Source organism: Jaculus jaculus, chromosome 16 (genome assembly GCF_020740685.1).
Source record: "Jaculus jaculus isolate mJacJac1 chromosome 16, mJacJac1.mat.Y.cur, whole genome shotgun sequence".
In the NCBI taxonomy this organism is placed as follows: domain Eukaryota; kingdom Metazoa; phylum Chordata; class Mammalia; order Rodentia; family Dipodidae; genus Jaculus; species Jaculus jaculus.
This window is the reverse complement of record NC_059117.1, coordinates 12,067,560-12,089,951: the sequence shown is the minus strand read 5'-3', so window position 1 is coordinate 12,089,951 and position 22,392 is coordinate 12,067,560. Positions and strand designations below refer to the sequence as shown.

The window sequence follows — 22,392 nt, the reverse complement described above, 5'->3', positions numbered from 1 at the left end:
GGGCGGGGTGGTGCTTGCCTGTCATGCACCAGACTGTAAGCTCAATCTCCAGGGTACCCAAAATAGACCTTAAGATTACTACGCAAGCTGGGTGTGGTGGCACACGCCTTTAATCCCAGCACCTGGGAAGCTGAGGTAGGAGGATTGCTATGAGTTTGAGGCCAGTCTGAGATTATATGTGAATTCCTGGTCAACCTGGGCTACTGAGAGACCCTACCTTGAAAAACAAAACAAATGCCAGGATGCCTGGTCTCCTCCCTGGAGACCCACTCTATCCAACCCATGGTCAGAACCACAGGAACGCATTTCCCACAGGGACACTCACCACAGAGACTTATTCCAGCAAAGAGAAGCAGATGGCGTGGAGCTCCCTGGGTCCTGCAAGTAACAAGACAGCAATGATTTAAGTTTCCTTCCATGCCAGCCCACGTGGCATTTATGCCACCCTGCTGTGTCGCCACCAACCGCTGCCACAGGAAAGAACAAAGACAGCTGCCCCACAATTTAATCATCAATGGTGAGCAAACACTGTCACCCAGGCCTGCCTTATCACCTGGGAAGGTGTGCACCCTGTCGTGACCCGGGTCCATGAAGGAGCAGCAGGCAAGGCTCCTCGAGGCAGGGCAACCACAACCTCGGCATACATAAAAGGCTTTGCTGTGTCTCCGGGGAGGCACCCCGCTAACATCAGGGAGAATGCCATCATAAACCTCACTTGTAGCACCGATTCTCGGCCGATCTACTCTGTACACAGCTACTCAAGAGGAAAGGCAGCTTCAGGTTGTACCTATGGTTTACAGCCAAGGGTACTTGCGTGAGCCACCAACACTGCGTGCAGACTACTTCAGGAGCTGCTGTCAGCAAATGTGCAAGCCTCAAAAGTGAGGCCGGAGCTCACAGAGAAACAGGTCACATTAAAGACAGCAGAAGGCTGGAGACATGGCTTAGTGGTTAAGGCGCTTGCCTACAGAGCCAAAGGACCCAGGTTCAATTCCCCAGGACCCACGTAAGCCAGATGCACAAAGTGGCACATGCATCTGGTGTTTGTCTGCAGTGGCTGAAGGCCCTGGCATGTCAACTCTCTCTATCTGCCTCTTTTTCTCTCGCTCTCTCAAATGAATAAAAATAAATTTAAAAGTAAAAAAGAATGGGGCTAGAGAGATAGCTTAGTGGTTTAGGAACTTGCCTGTAAAGCCAAAGGACCTAGGTTTGATTCTCCAGGACCCACGTAAGGTAGACACACAAGATGGCACATGTGTCTGGAATTCATTTGCAGTGGCTGGAGTCCCTGGCATACCCATTCTCTCTCTTTCTCTCTCTCTCTCTTCCTCTGTCTGACTCTGTCTCTCTCAAATGAGTAAATAAAAATAAAATATTTAAAAAAATTAAAAAAAAAAGAAAATCCAGGCATGGTGGTGCATGCCTTTCATCCCAGCACTCAGGAGGCAGAGAGGTAGGAGGATCCCTGTGAGTTCGAGACCATCCTGAGACGATATAGTGAATTCCAGGTCAACCTGAGTTAGAGGGAGACCCTACCTTGTAAAACAAAAACAAAAACAGAGAGAGAGAGAGAGAGAGAGAGAGAGAGAGCAGAGGTGGGAGAAAAGGCCCAGCCATCTCTGTCCGTGGAATTCCAAGTGTCCTCCTGCCCCGTGCCAGATGGCACTGGGTGACACCGTACCAAGGGGTCAGCAAGCCCGCTTCAGAAGCAGAGACCTATGAACTTCCACCTGCGCTCAAAGGACACTTGGACCTGGTGTCTCATGAATGGATAGAAAATAGATGGCCCAAGTAGTCCAGGGATCAACAAGACCTGTTTCCCTGAAATCACCCAACACAAAGCCTCACAGGGACCCTGAAACTACACACAGTATCGCACTGCCTGTCAAGCACAAGCCAGAATCCATGCCGTGTTGGGCAGCAAGATGCCAGAGTGTTCGTATGGCCACACTCCCCGGCTCCTTCTCCCTGACAAAAACCAGCTGCTCCTCTCCTTGGTCCCTCTCCCTTTCCAAATGACAGGGCCAGAGTTCACCCCGCTGCCCCCCCCCACCCCCCCAGAGAGGACAGGCTGTATTAGTCACTTTCCTTGAGGTTGCAATCAAATACCTGAGGAGGACAACTTTAAAAAGGATTTGTTCTGGCTCACAGTTGGAGAGTGGATATGGTCTGTCACAGTGGGGAAGGCATGGTGGCTGCAGTGTGAGGTAACTGATCACATTGTGTCAGCAGTGACGAAGGTGTGTGTTTGTGTGCATGCGCATGCGTGAGAGAGAGAGGGAGAGAGAGGGAGATGAACGTTCTGCTCCGTCCCCTTTCTCCTCTTGATTCAGCGCTGGACCCCAACCCATGGAATGGTGCCACCCACATTCAGGGTGGTTCATCCCACCACAATTCTAGAAACACCCTCACGTACACACCAGCAAGTTTTGGCTATGAAAAGACTTGATTCTAGAACCTGTCAAGTTGACCATGAATATTAACCACCACACTTGCTTCCTGTCATGGACTAGAGCTTTGCCTGGCCCCAGATGGCCATGGCCCCAGCTGCACACCCCTGGCCAGTCCCTCTGCTCTGGGTCCTGTCCTCCTTACCTCCCAACCCCTACTGCAACAGGAGGGTCCTGACAGCCCCCAGAAGCTGGGACCTGGAACACTTCAGGGTTCAGACTAGATGAACTCAAAACAAGATTTTATTTTTATTTGTCTATGAGAAGACAAATATAGAAACCTCAAAATAGTTCCGCCCAAGTGCTGCTGAAATGTAAGGTGAGACTGCCTTGCAGAGGACATTGTGACTGACACAACAGGCATCTAGCGGGGAGACACAGGAGCCATTAGTGTCGAAATGCACGTTAAGAGAGAGGCAAGAGGGTGAAGGGGCCCTGTGCCAGCATGTACATAAACTGTGGAAGGCACACACTGTGGTAGGAGATTTTCAATGTGATTCAAATGAATTAGAAAACCGCGCAGCTCTGCGGACGCCACGATGGTGTGGTGATCTGAATCACATGTCCCCCAGAAACTGGTGTGTTCTGAATACTTGGCTCCCAGCTGACAGCCGTTTGGGAGGTCCAGAGAAGGTAAGTTTTTCTAGGCATCGCGTCGACCTTGAAGTTTATTAACGCCCTACTTGCCAGTGTTCGTTGGTTCACTCTCCGGGTTCTGTTTTCTGCCGGCTGTGGCAGAGGTGATGCCCAGCCTCTGCTCATGCCATGCTTTCCCCTGCCATCGTGAAGCCTCCCCTTGAGACTGTGAATCAGAACGAATCCTCTCCTCCCATGAGCTGCTTTCGGTTGGTTGTGTGTTTTGAGCCAGCTACACGAAGGTGACCGCAAGGGACGTGCTGACGTGGAAATGCATCTGAGGAGCATGAGAGCTGGGGGGGTTACCTCTCACCCAACTGACCACCTCCTGACAGGTGCAGGAGGGGGATCTGCTGGGTTCCCTTGTGACCACGTGATCGGATAGAGCTGACTGCCACTGCCCTATTACCTAGAGAAAGGATGGTGGCCCGGGAAGATCCTCCAAGTTCAAAAGTCCAACCATCCCAAGTCAGGAACCATGGGTTCATCATGCACTCACATCCAATACTCACACATCAGCTCACACATTCTTGCACGCACAGATGGCTCAGGGGTATCACTCTCTTAGTCTCGGTGAGAGTGTACTCTTGAATGGAGGTGCACTGGGACAATTAATTGGTTTGCCCAATAAATATCATCCTGGTCTTGCTAGGCTACAAGACTGTGACTCACTGTAAAACTGCTTCAGCGTCGTTGAAGCCAGTGAATACTCCTTGACACAGTAACTCTCCTCTCAATCTAAAATCCTGCACATTGTAATCACTGCCAATTTTTTCAAATCAGGAACTATCTAATTTCCAAGATCAAGACCAACAGGAAGAAATTATTCTCTGCACCATCCCCACGGGGGGCCCCTCCCTCAAGCAGGCAAAGCTAGACTTGGGTTGGGCAGCACAGAGCTGCCTCCCTAAAATGTTGACCAACTCAGGCTTCCCATAAAGTGCTTCCCACCTCCAACTTTCCAAAATGCCCCAAGGAACACCTTCCTTCCCTCTGTCTGAAGGGAGGGGCAGGCAGACACAATGGCCTTCCCAGCCAGCTTCTTTGTTTAATTTTTTTTTTTTTTTTTTTTTTTTTGGTTTTTCAAGGTAGGGTTTCACTCCAGTCCAGGCTGACCTGGGATTCACTATGTAGTCTCAGGGTGGACTCGAACTCATGGCAATCCTCCCACCTCTGCCTCCTGAGTGTTGGGATTAAAGGCATGCGCCACCACACCCAGCCCAGCCAGCTTCTTTTATGTCTCCCCTCACTTGCAGGGGAGACCCAGCACACTTCAGGGCTGTCCTCTGGGGGTCACCAAAAGATCAACGCCCTCCTACATCACAGCCCCCAGTCCAACATGTGTTGGGCATTTGCCTCCCTCCATGGGGTTCAATCTAGGACTGGCTACCTTGCAGGCATGTGTGATCCTCATCAGCACCCACCAACCCCATGCCAGCTCAAGACACAAGGAGTCAATGACTGTAACTACACCCAGAAGCTGTGGCACTCCGGGAGACCGCGGTTCTGCTGATGTGTGTGTGCAGACATGGCTTTCCCTGGCTGCTGCTCATGCCTCGGAAGCTTTCTGGGGTAGGCTGATCCCGAACCCACGTTAGAAGTGACCTGAGCTGAGCCCTCCCTGGAGGAGCTCCTAAGAGAGGGACACACTGGGCTTTTTGCATCATGGAGGAAATGCCAGGCAAGAGTGTCCCTGCCAGCCTCCCGTCACCCGTGTCCCTGTTGGCAGGTACTTATCACTGCTTTCAATCTCCACAGGTGCAAAGACAGGAAGGACAACAGACAGGCAAAACAGGATCCATGCAGGTCCAGGCTGAGAAAGGTGCGTGGGCCAAGGCCGCCCCATTTATACCATCACGTCCCACACGGGGCCTGGCGCTCATCCTGGCCCTGTGGCCAGCTAGCCCTGCACCCTGGATGTCCCCAGCCACCCTGGCCTCTACTCCCTTCTGAAAACAGCTGGAGGGCAAGCACATGAGGTTGGGCTAGCCCAGGAACCCACAAGCCTGTGAATAACATAGAAAGAGGAGGGCTGGAGAGATGGCTTAGTGGTTAAGGCGCTTGTCTGCAAAGCCTAAGGATCCAAGTTCGATTCTCCAGGTCCTATGTAAGCCAGATGCACAAGGTGGCACAGCTGTCTAGAGCTTGTTTGCAGTGGCTAGAGGCCCTGGAGCACCCATTCCCACTTTTGCTTTTTCTCTCTCTATCTCAAGTAAGTAAATTAAATAAATAATTAAAAATATATATAGAGAGAGGGTTGGAGAGATGGCTTAGCAGTTAAGGCGCATGCCTGCGAAGCCTAAGGACCCCAGTTCGATTCTCCGGTTTCCCACATAAGCCAGATGTACATGGTGGTGCATGTATCTAGAGTTCGTCTGCAGTGGCTGGAGGCCCTGGCACACCCATTCCCAGACTCTCTCTCCCTCTCTCTGTCTCTAATAAATAAACAAATAAAACCAAAATCATTAAATTAAAAAAAGAGAAAAGTCAGTCTGAGACATAACTAAATTTGAAAATTAATAATTATTTGTAACCATTTCTCTTGCTAAGGGATGTTATTTTGTATTACTTGGAACAAATGTAGAAATAGGTTAGCAATTTGCAGCAGAAGGTTATGAGAGAGGACAGTGGCCTCCATGTGTCAAGACACAGATCCCAGGATGCTGTGCGCACTGCCCATGTGCCACGTAGGAAAGAGATACACAGACTGGGCAGCATGACAGCAGAGACACCCTGTGGGCGATCAAACTAGACCCCGCAGGTTCCACAGGAGACGATCCAGGCCCAAGTGCAGGCTTGGCCACCGTGTACTGACAGCCGGGTGTGTCTCTCTGCAGCTCAGTAGTTAGCCTTGCAAGGCCATATCCCTGGTCACATCCCTGCCTCACACGGTGTTAGGGATCCATGCAGGGCCTGTGGAAAGTCTGCTGTTCACAGGGTGCCACACAGCACACCATGCTGCAGTGTGACACTTAACTCCCTGTTCACAGTCCGTGCATGGCGGTCTGCAGTGCCCCTCCGCTGGCCCTTCCTGCCCTGCCGTGCCTCATTAACGAGACCGGCAGGTGGGCCCGACACCCCAGAGTGACAAAGAGAACATGTTTTCCACCTCGAGGGCAGCTTCTTTTCAGGAAGAAGGCAGCATGGGGTGTGACTTTCATCTTTGGGTGCAGAGCTGGAGAGAAGCAAGCCCCTCGCGTGGAGTGTGACAGGGCCACGAGAGCGCAGGTCCTGGGGGGGGGGAGGCGCTGCTGGGAGTAAAACGATCACGGGAAAGGCCCCAGAGGACAGCTGCCGCAGAACGCTTCCACGGCCATCTTCATCTCGGGACAGCCCCTAAACACCATGCCGGTCACCCGCTGGCCCTGAGGATGTGCTCGGGCTGCGCATGCTCAACGAGAGCCCACAGCCTCCACTGAGCTGAGACTGCAGGAGCACGGAGAACTTCATTCTCTCCACAGTGAGGTCTCAGGCCGCCCAGGGTGCCCCGTCCTGCAGCCCTGCCTACTCCCTGACGCACCCCTCTGGAAGGAAGACGCCACAGAACAGCCCTCTGGAAGGTGGACTTCACAGAACGCACACAGCCAGACAGGCAGGCTGGTCACCAAAGAGCCCACCGTCTACCACGAGACTTGTTTTATTTTTATCTTTGTCTTTTTGATGATTTTGACAAGTCAACGTCACAGGGCACTGGTTGCATTTGGCATTCAGAAGCCCTGAGTGTGACTATGCACCTTCAGCCTGTCAGTTGTGGAATCTGGGAAGGGTACCTCCGAGCTTCCCTTGGTCCACCTGTGGACCGGAACAAGGGGCTCCATCTCCCTTGTGGGCAAGGTCACGCTGTCCGGCACACACAGTTGCGGCTGTCCCTGGCTTTGTGCTGCACATATCTGCAGTGCCCACTGCCTCCCGTCCTGCAGGAAGTTACTGATCAGTTTCTGGCAAATGCAAGTGTAGAGTCGAGCTTGGCCAGCTCTCAACTGGACCCTCTGCCAGCAGGAGAGGCAGGATCCCTGACGGCACAAAAGCACGGAACATCCGTCAGCACCGGGCTCTGGCGGTCGAAGCCACACAGCATAGACCAGCTGACAGGGCTTCGGAAACGTATGTCCACTCAAACGTTCTACACTGCTGAATCCGTTTCCTCAACGGGATGCCCAGTTTCAATACTGATGCTTTGTTTTAGTTTTGTTTTTTTTTTTAAGGGACAAGGTTTAGTCAATAGCTCATGGGACACGATCACCTAAAACTATAAATGGCAAAAAGACGGCACAACTTATTCCCTTCATTTTGCAGAACAGGCACCCACACCCAGTGCCCCTCCCTTCTTCGCAGGTTTTTTTTTTTTTTTTTTTTTTTTTGCTGTGACTTCAATTACCTGCAGATACCCAATGGTGTGAAAATACATAGAAAATTCCAGATACAAGCTGGGTGCCACATGCCTTTAATCCCAGCACTTGGGAGGCAGAGGTAGGAGGATCACTGAGTTCAAGGCCAGCCTGAGACTACATAATGAATTCCAGGTCAGCCTGGGCTAGAGTGAGACCCTACCTCAAAAAAAAAGAAAGAAAGAAAGAAAGAAAGAAAGAAAGAAAGAAAGAAAGAAAGAAGGAAAGAAAGAAAGAAGAAAAAAAGAAAATTCCAGATACAAGCAACTTGTTAGTTTTAAATCTACATGCTAAATAGCATGACGACACCTACTCCACCTAGGACAGGAACCATCACTGTCCAGTGCACCCACACTGTATGCGTTAGCTTCCCACTAGGCACACACAAGCTACCTCAGTTCAGCCTGACGTGAGGGTCTCAAGAGTGCCAGAGCGCACGCAGCCCTTACATAGTAGCTAACACTGTTGTCACCATCTATGTCATCTCTTGCTGCCCGTGACACCAGCTCTGAGTGCTCCAAACACCAGCACTCCAATGTCACCAGCTCTGAGTGCTCCAAACACCAGCACTCCAATGTCACCAGCTCTGAGTGCAGCAAACACCAGCACTCCAATGTCACCAGCTCTGAGTGCAGCAAACACCACCACTCCAATGTCACCAGCTCTGAGTGCAGCAAACACCAGCACTCCCGTGTCACCAGGCCTGAGTGCTCCAAACACTAGCACTCCTGTCAGCGGACCTCAGCATGTCCCCAGCAGTCCGTTCAGCATGTATAACTGGAGAGGCCCACAGTTCTGCAGACTGGAACACCAGGAACAATGTCCAAAGGCACCAGGAAGCTGGCTGTGGGGCAGGTACATAGAGCACAAAGCGCTGCATTGGGCCTAGGGCTGAGGACAGTCACTGGCAGGACTGTCACCCCCTCTGCACTGGCTGCTCTGCCTCCCTGGCAAGGGCAGCAACTATGGGATGCCCTTGGGAAAAGCCACAACACCCAGCGGACGCCCTGCCTCGTGGTGTCCAGGCCCTTAGGATAACAGGGCTGCCTGAAGCCAACTTCACTGCCTGACCAGCCGCTCGGCCTGTGGGACTCAACTTCCTCATGCATTGTGGAGACAGAGCCTTCTCGGCAGATGAAATAAGGAAGCAGAAAGGGCTTGCACAGCACCTGCCAATGGGTACAGAGCACCACTAAGCAGCAAAGCTGGTAACTAAACATGAGCTACAGTTCTGATAATTTTACGTGGGTGCCCGGCAGGTGCTGAGTTCCGAGATGCCTCTCCCCCCAGGTGTGGTAAGTTGAGGCAGACTCGGCCACTGCAGTGCGGCCATGACTGCGTGGGGAGTAAACCTCAGAGAGAATGAGTCGTTTTCAGAAGTCCCACAGCAGTAAGACTTAATTTTCCCTTCTAGGATGAACAGATCAGCAGTAAATCATCAGATTTGACCACCTTGATTATTTTTCACCCCCATGTTTAAACAAGGGCAGTGACGGCCGGAAGAGCCAGAGGGAGTACGCCCAACCCCGTAGCTCAGCTTGTCGCTGAGCTCAACTCCGAGAATGTCTTGCTGAGGTTGCACTGACGATTATTTGTAATCCACTATTCCCAGAATCCTTCCCACTGGCAAGAAGGTCTGTCTGGTTTTAACATATGGAATGTCAGGGTAGGGAATGGCTGGCGAGCAGAGAGCCTGCGCTGTCCAGGAAAGACAGAGCATTTACACGACAGTATGATGAACCACTCTCTCCTTGCAGAGAATAAACTTCTTAGAAAGCAGCTGGGGGTGAGGGTGGACCAGGGACACCTGGCTATAGAGGGACAGGAGGCCAGCCTGGGGAGGCAGCCAAGCACCCCAAACTGCCTGTGCTGGGTTGGGGCCATGGGGCTGCCTTTCTTTCCAGAAGCAGCTGCTCAGATGGCCTTCACTCTGTGCTGTTCCCACTGCTGTTAAGAGCCCTGAGAACATAGAAGGTTCCAGAACCACAGCCAGGAGCTGTGGGCAGGTGCGTGAGGTGAATACGCATGCTTGTGCACTGGCAAGGACACTGCAAGCCCCAGGCTGAAGGCCAGCCTGCCAAGGGCACAAGAGCAGCCCTGACTGGCGAGGGCCGCCGACCAGGAAGAACAGCCCCTCAGACTGGCCTCTGGGCGACCTGCCCATGTGAGGGTGCAGAGGCAGCAGTCCCCTGAAGAGGGACAACACACCCAGAACTGCAGCAAGGACTGGGTCGGGGGAGCAGAAACTCACCTGTCCGCCCAGGACGTCAGAGATCAATACCGACCCTGCCTCCTCCTCCTCCCTGCTCCCCGCCTCATCCTCTTTCTCTCCCTCTTCCTTTCTTCACCTCTGCTCCATCTCATCCGAAACAGAATTGCAAAGGGCCCATCAGTGAATTCAGTCCAATTAATCAAAACTTTTATTTATTTAAGAGAGAGAGAGAGAAAGAAACAAAAATAGGGAGAGAGAGAAAGAGAGAGGGAATGGGCGTGCCAGGGCCTCTAATCACTGTGAATGAATTCTAGATCTGTGTGCCCCTTGTGCATCTGGCTTATGTGGGTCCTGGGGAGTCGAACCTGGGCCCTTTGGCTTTGCAGGCAAGCACCATAACTGCTAACCCATCTCTCAGCCCCTAATTAATCAAAACTTTTAAAATCAAAACAAATCAAGAAACAAGCACACAAAACCATGATCAAAGACCCTGAAGGAAGGCTCCTTCATAAGCCTCCTCAGCTCAGGGGAGCGAAGTGCTCTACTGGGTCAGTCTCCTGCCAGCCAAAACAAAAGGCGAGGCTGTGACTGGGCACCACCTAACTCTGTGACGGCGGGGACTTCAAGGGCCAAGCAACAGTTGGAAGCTGGGCTTGATCTATCATTCAGTATGTGGGACCCAGAAAGCAAGGGCGGCAGGCAAGCAGCTGGTGCTGGCCCTGGGCCGTCAGATGGGGCTAAGTGGACTTTATTCAGACAAGGTCAGTCACGTCTCTTAAACTCACAGTGAGCTAGGTGCGCTTTCATTTTATAATGTGCGCCTCCACGTGCTAGTGTGCTGTTTTGATTACTTCTGGCAATCAAATTACAGCTTCTTCACACAGAAAGAGTACGACAGGTCCCGAAGGAGTCCCAGTGTCCTGTCACAGCGGGGTGGCGACCGCTTGCAGACGTTAAGTCAGCTATAAGCAAATGGAACCCAGAGGAGCGTCCCGAGCTGCGGTTCGCAAGAGGCAGTTCTAGCCAGGCGGGAGGTGCGCCGCCCGAGCTGGGCAGGGCCCGGGGCAGGAGGATGGGGCTTCGGAAGGCATCCACTGTGGTGGCAGGAGAGGGCAACCTACGCAAAGTCTTCGGACCAGTGTCCTGTCCTGTCATCTATCACATCGAACGCCCCAGCAGCCAGCCTACAGGCAGAACACAGGCATTTCACAATGAGCAGCCCCCAAACTCCAGCCAGCAGATGTGGGACGCTGGGGACAGGGGACAGGGTAGTTAAAGACCAGTGGTCAGAAACCTGCAACACTGAAAAAATGCAGCTCCCAGATGCAGGTCCGGCCTTACAGCTAGTCCCCTCCTCACAGAGCACTGACAGAGCAGCGAAGACGTGAGGCCTCGTTTACCGAGCAAAGAGGCGGCCCAGAAAGGCCCAGATGCTTTCGCCTCACCTCAAACCAGCCCTACGCCGGCCCCTCCCCCAAGACTAGGCGTTTGCATAGAGTGAGAGCGGTCTACCCAAGCAGACAGCAGCACAGCCGTGACGGGCCAGGCTGGAAGCATCAGACTAACAGGGGTGACTTGATAAAAGCGCACAGAGGCCAAGCAGCGCCCTGCACACTCAGCCACCAAGGTCACCCAGCTCACCCAGCAGCACGCCCAAGCTGTGGGTACCTCCAGCCATAGATAGGTGAGCACCTATGGGGTCTCCCTACAGGGCCCGGTGTGTTTCCCAGACTAAAGGGGTGCCTGGGCCCGGGAGGGAGGCCCAGCCTGCAGGTCAGCTGGCCTAGCAGAGGGGAAGGCTGCTTCCAGGCCCCATGCCCTCAGGACTGCACTGGGAGCCCCGGGGTCTAAGGCAGTGTGGCAAGCATGCCTGTGGGAAGCCCAACTCACTCCCCTGGGCAAATGGGCAGACACTCATTCCCAGAGAAACAACTTCTGCAGGACCAATCACTCCATCCCACAGGTGGAGGAGAGACCTGCGGGCTGGGTGGCAAAAACTCGCCTGTCTGCCCTGGGCTACCCAGGACTGATTGAGTCATGAAGGCACAACCTCATCAATGCAGAGATGCACTGAGGGACTCGTAACTGAACAGGCGGTTGGTAGAGCATGACTGGAGGAAGTGGGTCATTAGGCTGGTGCCTTTGAGTGTGGTCTGCCCCAGCCCCTTCCCCTTCCGCTGCTTTCTGCCTGCTCTAAGGTGAGCAGCGTGGCTCTGCCATGCCCTCCTGCTGTGCCACCAGGCCACTGTCACCAGAGTCAATGGAGCCAACCGACCATGGGCAGAAACCTCCCTAACTGTGGGCAAAATAACTCTTTCCTCCTTCAATTTGTTTCTCTCAGACATTCTGGGCCAAAGATGAAAAGCTAACACAAGCTCTTGTCCAAAGACGTAATTTTTCCCATGTTTGAACATCAGCCCCAAACCACAAGAGAAGCAGTCACCTGTCTTCAGGATGAGACCAACACGCACCTTCAGGGCAGCCACAAACGGTAAAGCAAAACCCATCCCACACGCTGCCAATTCATGAACCACCTCACCTCACAGGCCGCCTAAGGCCCAGCCACATGTATTCAATACTGGTGGATGGAAGGGACCCACCAGAGCAAGGAAGCATGGGACCTCCAGAGCCGCAGTGAAGGAGGATGCTCAGCAAGTCCTGCTCTGCAAACTCTGCTCTGCAAGCCCCTGGAGCTTTCCTTCGGGTTCTTTCCAGGTCAAAGCACTTCCTGATTACCTTGTGTCAGTGAATTTATGTGCCCACAGGAGAGCCACTTCTTCATCAGGCACTAGTGGGGAAGGTATGTGTAACTGAGAGAGGGAGACACCAGGGGGACCCTGAGTGTTCAAGGAGGTGGGGCTGGCACTGCCAAGTCATACACGGGAGACCTCCTAAGGGAGGGAAGGCGAAGCCGGGGCAGGGGCGGTGCTCACAGCCGGCTGCAGGAAAGTTGGCCGCTTTGGGGTGAGGTGTGCTGGCGCGGAGGGCCAGGAGCAAGGGGTGGCAGATTGCACACAGCGGAGACAGGCTGCACTAGGGACTGCACGGGGCAGGCTGGGCTCTGAATGAAGCTAGGGACACGCGCCTGATGCTGCAGGAAGCATGATGGGAAAGGAGGTCATGCAGACAGGCTAAGTGCCACATGGTGAATCAAGACTGTTTCCTGCAGACAGAAGTGCCCTACAGGAACCCGCGGCAGGAACTGATACCATCCTCACTCTTCATTTATTTATTTGAGAGAGAACATGAGAAAAGGAGGCAGAGACAGAGGTTGAGAGAGAATGAGCGTGCCAGGGTTTCTAGCCACTAGAAACAAACTCCAGAGGCATGCGCCACCTTGGGCATGTAGCTTATGTGGGTCCTGGGGAATTAAACCTGGGTCCTTAGGCTTCACAGGCAAGTGCCTGAGCCACTAAGCCATCTCTCCAGCCCCCATTCTCACTTTTGTTTTTTTTCTAGCTCAGGCTGACCTGGAATTCACTATGTAGTCTCAGGGTGGCCTTGAACTCATGGCGATCCTCTTACCTCTACCTCCCGAGTGCTGGGATTAAAGGCATGCGCCACCACGCCTGGCTGTCTCATGTTTTTTAACAAAGTGTAGTGGAGGCAGCAAAATCACTGAAGAACGCAGTGTGAGCCAGGTAGTGAGGCCCAAGGCACACCAGCAGCTAATCTTGCCCAATTCTGGAGAGATGGCTTAGTGGTTAAATGCTTGCCTATGAAGCCTAAAGACCCTGGTTCAAGGCTCGCTACCCCAGGACCCACGTTAGCCAGATGCACAAGGGGGTGCACATGTCTGGAGTTTGTTTGCAGTGGCTGGGGGCCCTGGCATGCCCATTCTCTCTCTCTCTCTCTCTCTGCTTGCAAATAAATAAAATAAATTTTTAAAAAAGAATTAAAAAAAAAAAAGCTCCTCTGGGGCTGGAGAGATGCCTTAGCTCTTGCTTGCAAAGCCTGGCGACCTAGTTAAATTTCTCCATTACCCACATAAGTCCAGATACACAAAATGGCACATACATCTGAATTGGTTTGTATGTAGCAGCAAGAAGCCCTGGTGTGCCCATACTGATCCCTCTTCCCTCCTCCCCTCTCTCTCTTAGATATTTTTTAAAGCTGCTCTGACAGGCCTTAGGAACTCAATGAACACATCCCCCCTCCCAGCTCCACAATCAAGTTGTGACATGGAATCGGCAACAGAGGGAATGCTGACAACACAGAAAGCCTTTCCACCACGGGGGAGGGAGGTGACAGGCAACAGAGCAGGAATTCCTCTCCAGCAGATGCTTTGCTAAACGCTTACAGCATGATACTGACCCGTGACCTCCGGACGCCTCAATGTTCCCACTTGTGAAAAGGTGGATGATAACGGCACCAAACAGTCAAACAGTGAGTTGTGAAGATCAAAAGCAGTAGTAGGGGTGGAAGGATGGCTCAGCAGTTAAAACGTTTGCCTGCAAGACCGAAGACCCGGGTCCTGGCACTGCCGATTCCCTCACTCTCTCTCCCTCCTTTTCTGTCACATAAATAAATAAATAAAATTTTTAAAAAGCAGTAATGCATGTAAAGTGCTGCATGCCAGCCAGCCCTGTCACAATACGAGTCAGTTCCCACTGTGACCAGAGAGGCAGGCAAGGGGGGGGGCAGGAGAAAGAAGGGGGTGATGCAGGAAGGAAGGACGTGAGAAGATGAAGCCAACAGGATCAGGTCTCGGAAAGCCGAGGAGTGCGATGCCTCGTGACAGCAGAGAAAGGGAACAGAAAAAAGAGCCAGCAACCGGGTAGAGCCTTCCAGGGTATGCGTTCTCGCACGAGAGACTTGCCTCCTCCAACTGAGCCCTAACTCCCTTCCAAGAGTGCTGTCAAATTATCAACCTACCAGTGGATTCAAGCATTGATTAGTTCAAAACCCTCATGATTCAATCACTTTCCCAAAGTGAACTTTGAACTTGATCTGTCTTCTTCCCTCGCCAATCTGTTTATTTTATGAATATTTCTGTCCTAAGGGCCTGTGGTGCTGAGTGCCGAGTCTTGTGCTGGGGATACCGAGGTCTGCAGTGGCATTGTGGGGGCAGAACTTAGACTTTGGTGCATTCCAGGGGCACAGTCTGTCTTCACTCTGAGCACATCCCGGGGAGGACATGTGGATGTTGCAAACACAGAGTTTGGGAGATTTTGCCTTCTCCTCTCTGCCCTCTTTTTTTTTTTTTTATTGGGGGGTGGGCATTAGTCTCATAATCCACTGAGACATATTTTCTTTTTTCCTGTAGGAAAGGGTCAGATATATCCACAGAGAGGAGCTCTTCTCCATTTTGACATCTACTGTTTTTAGGGACAATGCCTGGTCCTGAATGTCACAATACTTCCTGGTGTGAGCCCAAAGTAAGCAGTATCTACAGGAACGTTTCCTACATAGCCACAAGCAGGGTGAACGCGTTAAGCCACAGAATGCTCCCCAGAGCATCATTCACAAGACAGCCAGATAACATTCAGATAAAAGAGTTTGCTTAAACAGGACTATTGGATACCACATAGCTATTACAAATTTTATTGCCAGTTGGGCATGGTAGCACATGCCTGTAATCCAGCATTGGGAGGCTGAAGCAGGGGGATTATGCATTTGAGGCCAGCCTAAGCCACATAGTGAATTCCAGGTCAGCTTGGGCCATAGGGAGATCCTGTCTGGATTACATTGTAACTTCTGAAATTATATTGCAGGAGAAAGTTTAATGGCATAGACGTACAGTGCTTCTTGGCTCCCAATAGGTCTGTACAGAACGTTGGAAAGTGACCTGGTTTATCTTGGGATATGGAGCTGGTATGAGGCTGGACTCATCTTCATTTTGTGTCTGTCTCCTGAATTTTTCTAACAAACAGACTTTTTTTTTTTTTAATCTTAAGAACATGAGTTCTTAACTTAAAAAAAAAAATCGGGCTGGAGAGATGGTTTAGCGGTAAGCGCTTGCCTGTGAAGCCTAAGGACCCCAGTTCAAGGCTCGATTCCCCAGGACCCACATTAGCCAGATGCACAAGGGGGCGCACACATCTGGAATTCGTCTGCAGTGGCTGGAGGCCCTGGTGCACCCATTCTCTCTCTCTCTGCCTCTTTCTCTGTCTGTCGCTCTCAAATAAATAAATAAATAAAAATAAACCAAAAAAAAATAACCAGGTGTGGTGGCACACGCCTTTAATGCCAGCACTCAGGAGGCAGCAGGAGGAGAATTGCAGTGAGTTTGAGGCCACCCTGAGACTTACATGGTAAATTCCAGGTCAGCCTGGGCTAGAGTGAGACCCTATCTCGGGAAAAAAAAAAAAAAAAAAATTCTCCCCAAGGTTCTCACAGCTGGCTGCCCAGTAGCCATTGGAACCTTAACTTGCAGCAGGGGGATGGAGGTGGCTGAGTCGTGAGAACTGGTTCTCAAGGGGTGCGCAGACATAGGCAGGAAGGGATGGGGTGGCCTGTGCTCACTGCGCAGAGGGACACATCTGGAGGTGAGCCCTACCTGCACCCCTCATCTCACTGCAGGCTGTAGCTTTCTTCCTTGCTGTCTTTCTTTCTTTCTTATTTTTTGTTTTTCCAAGGTAAGGTCTCCCTCTAACCCAGACTGATCTGAACTCACTCTGTAGTCTCAGGGTGGCCTGGAACTGATGGTGATCCTCCTACCTCTGCCTCCGAAGTTGTGGGATTAAAAGGCGTGCGCCACCACGCCCGGCCATGCTGCAGATTTCACCCTTTCTTTTCATTCCTATTTCCAGGTCAGGTTTGTACCTAGCCGTGGCTCTCTCTTAATGTAGAAAAGAGGGACGAGTGAATCTAAGAGTCTCCACAATAGTACAACCATGGAGTCAATCCTGTGATATACTCATAGATTGAGGTCCTCAAATTTAGGGGTACATTTGTCAGCATGTTACAGCCGTCACAGGTGCCTCCAGCTGCATATGTGCGCAGAGGGGCAGAGGGCAGGGACTTTAGTCCACGTGTGCTTCTGCTGCCCTTGGCCTGTAAAAACGGACATTTCAGTAAAATCACCTGTGATTTAGGTCCTGTAGCATGTGATATAGTAATAATATTTTGTCATGAGATTAATTTTGTTGATAGGTTTCAGTGTTAATTTTGTTTGTTTTAGTTTCTCGAGGTAGGATTTCACTCTAGCTCAGGCTGACCTGGAATTCAATCTGTAGTCTCAGGGTGGCCTCGAACTCACGGCGATCCTCCTACCTCTGCCAACTCTTCACTATCAGAGGATAGTGTGGCAAGAAACAGAGCCTCTGGCACATGGAAGCAAGTACGAATCAGCATGTCTCAGGGCGTGAACTCCGTGTGGCACTGGGGCCAGGGCAGCGTGACTCTTCCTTGACGGGGACAATGCTGGGTGAAGAGAGCCTGACTGAGCCCGCGGCGCGAGTCCTTAGAGCCAGGGCTAGAATTGGAGAGCAGCTTCCTACCCCTGGTCCTTTCCGCACTCAGAGGTTAATGTTGGGCACTGCAATGCTGAAAGGACGAAACGGTGGCAGTTGAAGGGGGCACCACTTAGGGGTAGCTTTGCAGAAGCCGACGCACCTTGGGAAAGGAACTATTTTGACATTCTGTAGATATGAGGAACCATTTTAGGTTCGTGAATGGCAGAAAACCATGATGGTGAATGGGCTTATAGAGGTATGGCTTGGGGAAGTGGTAAATATGTTAATTTAGTGGGGAATGTGGGGAGAGGAAAAGGAGAACGAGTGGGGTGAGAGGCAGCTGTGAGGCTGTGTTGGGGTGAGAAGGGCCTGTCACATGAACAGACAAAGACTGCAGATCTGGGATTTCTTTCCCCTCCCTTTTGGTTCCTCTTTCTTTCTCCTCCTTCCTCCATGTGTTTTTTCTTTTTGCTACTTTCCTTTATTGGCAGTCTGTTAACATTTTCCAGCACAATCTTCAAGAAGGGGGAAGGAGAAAAGTATATATTTCAAAAGATACTTGGGGGCTGAAGAGATGGTTTGGTGGTCGAGGCACTTATCTGTGAAGCCTAAAGACCCAGGGTCTATCTCTGTCCAGGTCCCACATAAGACAGACGTACAAAGGTGAGGCAAGCGCAAGGTCGCATATGCCCACTAGGTGGCACAAGCATCTGAAGTTCAATTGTGGTGGCTGAGGCCCTGGCACACTAATTCTCATTCTTTCTGTGTGTGTCTGTGTGTGTGTGTGTGTGTGTGTGTGTGTGTGTGTGTGTCTTTCTAAAAATGAAATAAAATAAAAGATAATTGGGTTGCAGAGTCGGCTCAGTGGTTAAGTGTACTTCCTGCACAAACTGGAGTTAACAGTGATAAACCAAAGGAGTGGTTGAGTCTCGGCTTGTTCACACCATCTACTTCTGCCCCAGGCAGTAGTGGTCAGCACCTAGAGCCAGAGGCCAGGGTCAGTCACCCATCACCCACTCCACCGCAACAGAGCTGTGTTCCCAGACCTGTTCCTCCCCACCAAGACTCTTTGACACTAATCCCATGCTTCACATCACCAGCATCCAGAAACATCCAGAAGCCTCTTGAAATAGGGGCTTTTAACAACAAAATGCCAGTGTTGTGAATTCCAGGTCCACCTGTGCTAGAGTGAGACTCTACCTCAAAAATTAATTAATTAATTAATTTTGAAAAATACCTGTGTTGGGATCCCAGTGTGATTCTCCAGGACCCACATACGGGACACACAGGGGGTGCACGCATCTGGAGTTCATTTTCAGTGGCTGAGACCCTAGTGTGCCATCCTCCCTCTCCCTCCCCTCTTTCTCCCTCTCAAATACATAAATTAATTAAATGTTTGTTTAAAAATACCAGTGTTATTATAACAATAATTCCTTAGTATCACAGATGTCTACTCAAAATGTCACTTTTTTTGTTCTATTTTGTCCTGGCAATCTTTTTGAAATAAAGTCAAATCAACCCTTATGAAGTGGATTTAATCCATCTCTCCAGTCCCCTTACAAGACACGGCTTCCTACAGTTCATGTTGAAAGATGTATTATCTTTGCCAGGTAGAAGTTCCCTGACTCTGGGGCCACTCAGTACCAGGGCAGAGCTTCCCTTCTCCCTTTTAGGAAACACCCAAGGTCTAGTCCTACAAGAAAAGACGGTAGTTGGAGTAGAGTTCTCTTAGAGTGCTTCGCCAGCATGTGCCAAGGTCAAGGTCCTCCTAGGTTCTGTTCTCAGTGCTGCCCGAAACAAAAAAATCTAGGTTAGGGCTGGAGCGATGGCTTAGCAGTTAAGGCGTTTGCCTGCAAAGCCAAAAGATCCTAGTTTGATTCCCCAGGACCCACATTAGCCAGATGCACAAGGTGGCGCATGTGTCTGGAGTTCGTTTGCAGTGGCTAGAGGCCCTGGCATGCCCATTCTCTCTCTCTCTTTCTGTCAAATAAATAAATAAAAATAAAATATTGTTCTTAAAAAGCCAGTTAGATACTGAACTTTTCTTTATATACCAGTTTTCAGAATAAGTTTCTTAGCATTTCCCAAAAGTAACTAAGATATGTTACTGTTGTTTAAGTAATACTTTTGAAAATTAGCTATATAGATCAAAATTGTACCCCAGGCAAAAGTAACAAAGGTAACAGTTGATACAGCCTGGGCCCAGGCCACCCTCTGGAAGGCCTGGTTTATTCTAGAAAGATTACCTCACATGGCCATGGCCCAGGGGAAGGTGTGGGTGGGAAATACCATGGTCACCGTCCTGGGAAACAATGCCTTACCTACGAGCACAGTGTTCACTCAAATGGGAAGCAGACATGAAATTCAATTATAAGAGTCTCCTTGTTCTTTCCATGTAACTGACCCTCCAAATGTGATGGTTTCCAAATAAACACAAGACTTTTTTTCTACGAGAAGTGTTTCCTAACAATCTATAGGAAATACACGTTGTGGGCGGTGCATTGCTACCCACGTACTAGAAGTGTGAGGGCCACTTGAAGCGCCGCTGAAGCAGCTCTTGACTCCCGGGGCACAGGGGCCTGCTGCTGGCAGAGAGCTCAGGACACTGCCACAGACACCTGCTCCTCTAAACAGACTGTCATCACAGGAGACAGACCTGAGGTCCACCCCGCGCATGAAGAGGCGGCCACATGGCAGCGAGGCCAGAGCCTGAGACCAAGCCCTGCCTCTCGCACTGCTACCACAGGGGTCTCCTGGGAGTGGACGTGGATTCAGCGGTGGTGGGGGGTGTCTTCCTGAGCACCCTTCCTGCAGGTGAAAGTGCCCGCAGGTAATTTATATGCTGTGCCAACAGATGCCCCCTGACACCGGGAGTTGCGATGTAATCTGGCCACGTGCTAATATATTCGTAGCCAAGGGTGTTCGTGACCAAGTAATCACATAAGCATTCGATTTGCCCCTTCAGCAGTTATAGGTCTTTGCTCCAATGATTACAGGTGGCCACTGTTTTCAAAGGACCTTCCGTTACGGAAATTTCGCTCTGCCACACTTACCTGGCCTATTGAGGAAAAGCAGCAGTCGTTCACCCAAACCCTGCTTCCTTCGGCCCAGTCCCTAGAGCAGAAGCTACCTACAGTGCCCGGGGATGGGGACCATCCGTGACAGGAAGTGGCTTTGGAGCGAGCCGCTTAGGGACTCAGAGGAAGGCAAGAGTATGAGCAGACCACAGACAAATGTTCCCAACCATACCAGCTCCATTCTGTTACTTTATAATGGGGGTTCTGGGGTTCAGGGGAAACTACAAGCCCCAAACCTACAGACACAGAGAGAGGCCACAGTGCCTTCTATAAGCAGCACACACCTGGTAGCAGACGTGACTGCAGGTGTGACCCTGGGCTTGAAGCCCAGTGTGGGCTTTTAATCATTAACTAAGGTTTTGTGCTCCCCTTCTGTGTAAGCTGACACCACCCAGGGTCAACATATCCCCCAGTAATGCCACACAATCCCTCCACCTGCAGACGTGGGACAACTGCTGAAAGGCAGAACCAACCTGGTTTTCAAACAGCAGTGACAAAAGCAGCTGGCCTGGGCGGGAGGCTCACATTGCCGAGAGCATTCGCTGAGGGATTTTTTCTCTCTCTCTCTCCCCCTTGTTTCTCAGTAGGGCCTGAGCTGAGGCGAGGAGCTCCTGGCTACAGATGATAGCACAAGGCTGCCAGGAACCGCCGCTCAGGGGCTCCCTTTCCCAGAAATCTAGGCAACTCCCATTGTCCCAGGAGGAATGAGCCAAAAGCTAGATGTTGTTTTAGGTGTGGGAGGGGTGGTGAAATCAAAGAAAGGGAAGGATCAAAGTGTAGTTGGGGGGAGACAGAGGTCTGTGCCAGTGGGGTCACCGTGGCTTTGGGGTGCTGTTTCTCAGATGCTTTAAGGAACAGCTGAAAGCAGATGCTGGCGAGTCATGTTCAGGTCACTTTCTGAAATGGGCCTGGCTCTGGGTGGCCCATTCAGATCCTGCTCACGCCGCTGTTACAGGCCAGACAGGGACCGCTGGTAGGAAGGCCCCACACTCCTTTTCTGGGGGGCCCTGGGGAAAGAAGGACTGAACAGTCCTGTCCAATGCTCATGAAGGGTCCCACCACAGGCTACTTCCACTGCCCTCTCGGCAAAGGCAGAACTCCCGTGCACGTGGCCCGCGCAGGTCACAGAAGTAGCTGCCTTAGCCTTGCCCCAGCGCCTCAACGCCTCTGTCTGCTACTTACTGCTTCTGGGTAGGCCACAGCTGAGTGGCTTTCATTCCAGCCCAGACGGTCCTGGGGGACATCGTAGCAACATGCCAGAGGCTCCCAATGTGTTGACTTCCTGGGGCTGCTAGAACCACTGCACCCTGCATCACAAACAGCAGGCGTTTGCTCTGACAGCCCTGGGCCGCTTCCCCCTCTTCCTTGGGCTTCTCTGGTTTGCTCACACTTTGCCCCACTTAGGTGAATTGCAACCTGTCTCCACTGCCATGATCTTCTTCCTTGAGCATCTCTAAGTGCATTTAGGCCCGTCCTAACCCTGCATGTCCGTATCTTCAGTTACTCCAAATAAGGTCTTAACTGATAAAGACTGGGATCCAGGTAGCTTTCTTTTGTAGGACACAATCCAAAAAGAACAGTACTGTCAACCTGCCCTGTCAAGGCAAGAACATAGCTCCAGTCTGAGCCGAAATCTGACTCATCGGGATGGTGGTCAGAGACAGCTTCCGGTTCTTCCTCCTTGTAGGAATTTTTCGTGAGCCGTTTTTCTGCCAGTGTGCCCATTCTGAATCTATATTCTTCTCTCTGACCCACCATCCAATCAAGGTCCTTCATATGTATTTCACTATGGCTGGGTGTGGTGGCACACGCCTTTAATTCCAGCACTAGGGAGGCAGAGGTAGGAGGATTCCCATGAGTTCGAGGCCACCCTGAGACTCCATAGTGAATTCCAGGTCAGCCTGGGCTAGAGTGAGACCCTACCTCGAAAAACCAAAAAAAGGGGGGGGGGGGCTGTAGGGATAGCTTAGCAATTAGGGTGTTTGCCTGCAAAGCCACAGGACCCAGGTTTGATTTCCCAGGACCCATGTAACCCAGATGCACAAGGTAGTGCATGCATCTGGAGTTTGCAGTGGTAAGACCTTGGCACAACCATTGTCTCTCTCTCTCTCTCCCCTTCTCAAATAAATAAGTAAATAAATATAAAAAGGTTTTAAAAAAATTTAAGTATACGCCAACCAGAGAAGTAACTCGTCTCCCAGGAAGGTATTTCTCACAGTTCTGACAACTTGT

The 22,392-nt window shown here is 51.2% G+C and overlaps 1 protein-coding gene across 1 annotated transcript in view; it reads right to left on the bottom strand.

Moving 5' to 3' along the window:
- The window catches only part of Tns3 (tensin 3), a 249,025-nt gene that overhangs the window by 128,094 nt on the left and 98,539 nt on the right, over positions 1–22,392 (bottom strand). The window contains exon 4 of the mRNA XM_045136218.1: positions 326–378. Within this exon, the coding sequence (XP_044992153.1) occupies positions 326–378 (53 nt within the window). The remainder of the gene's footprint in view (positions 1–325; positions 379–22,392) is intronic.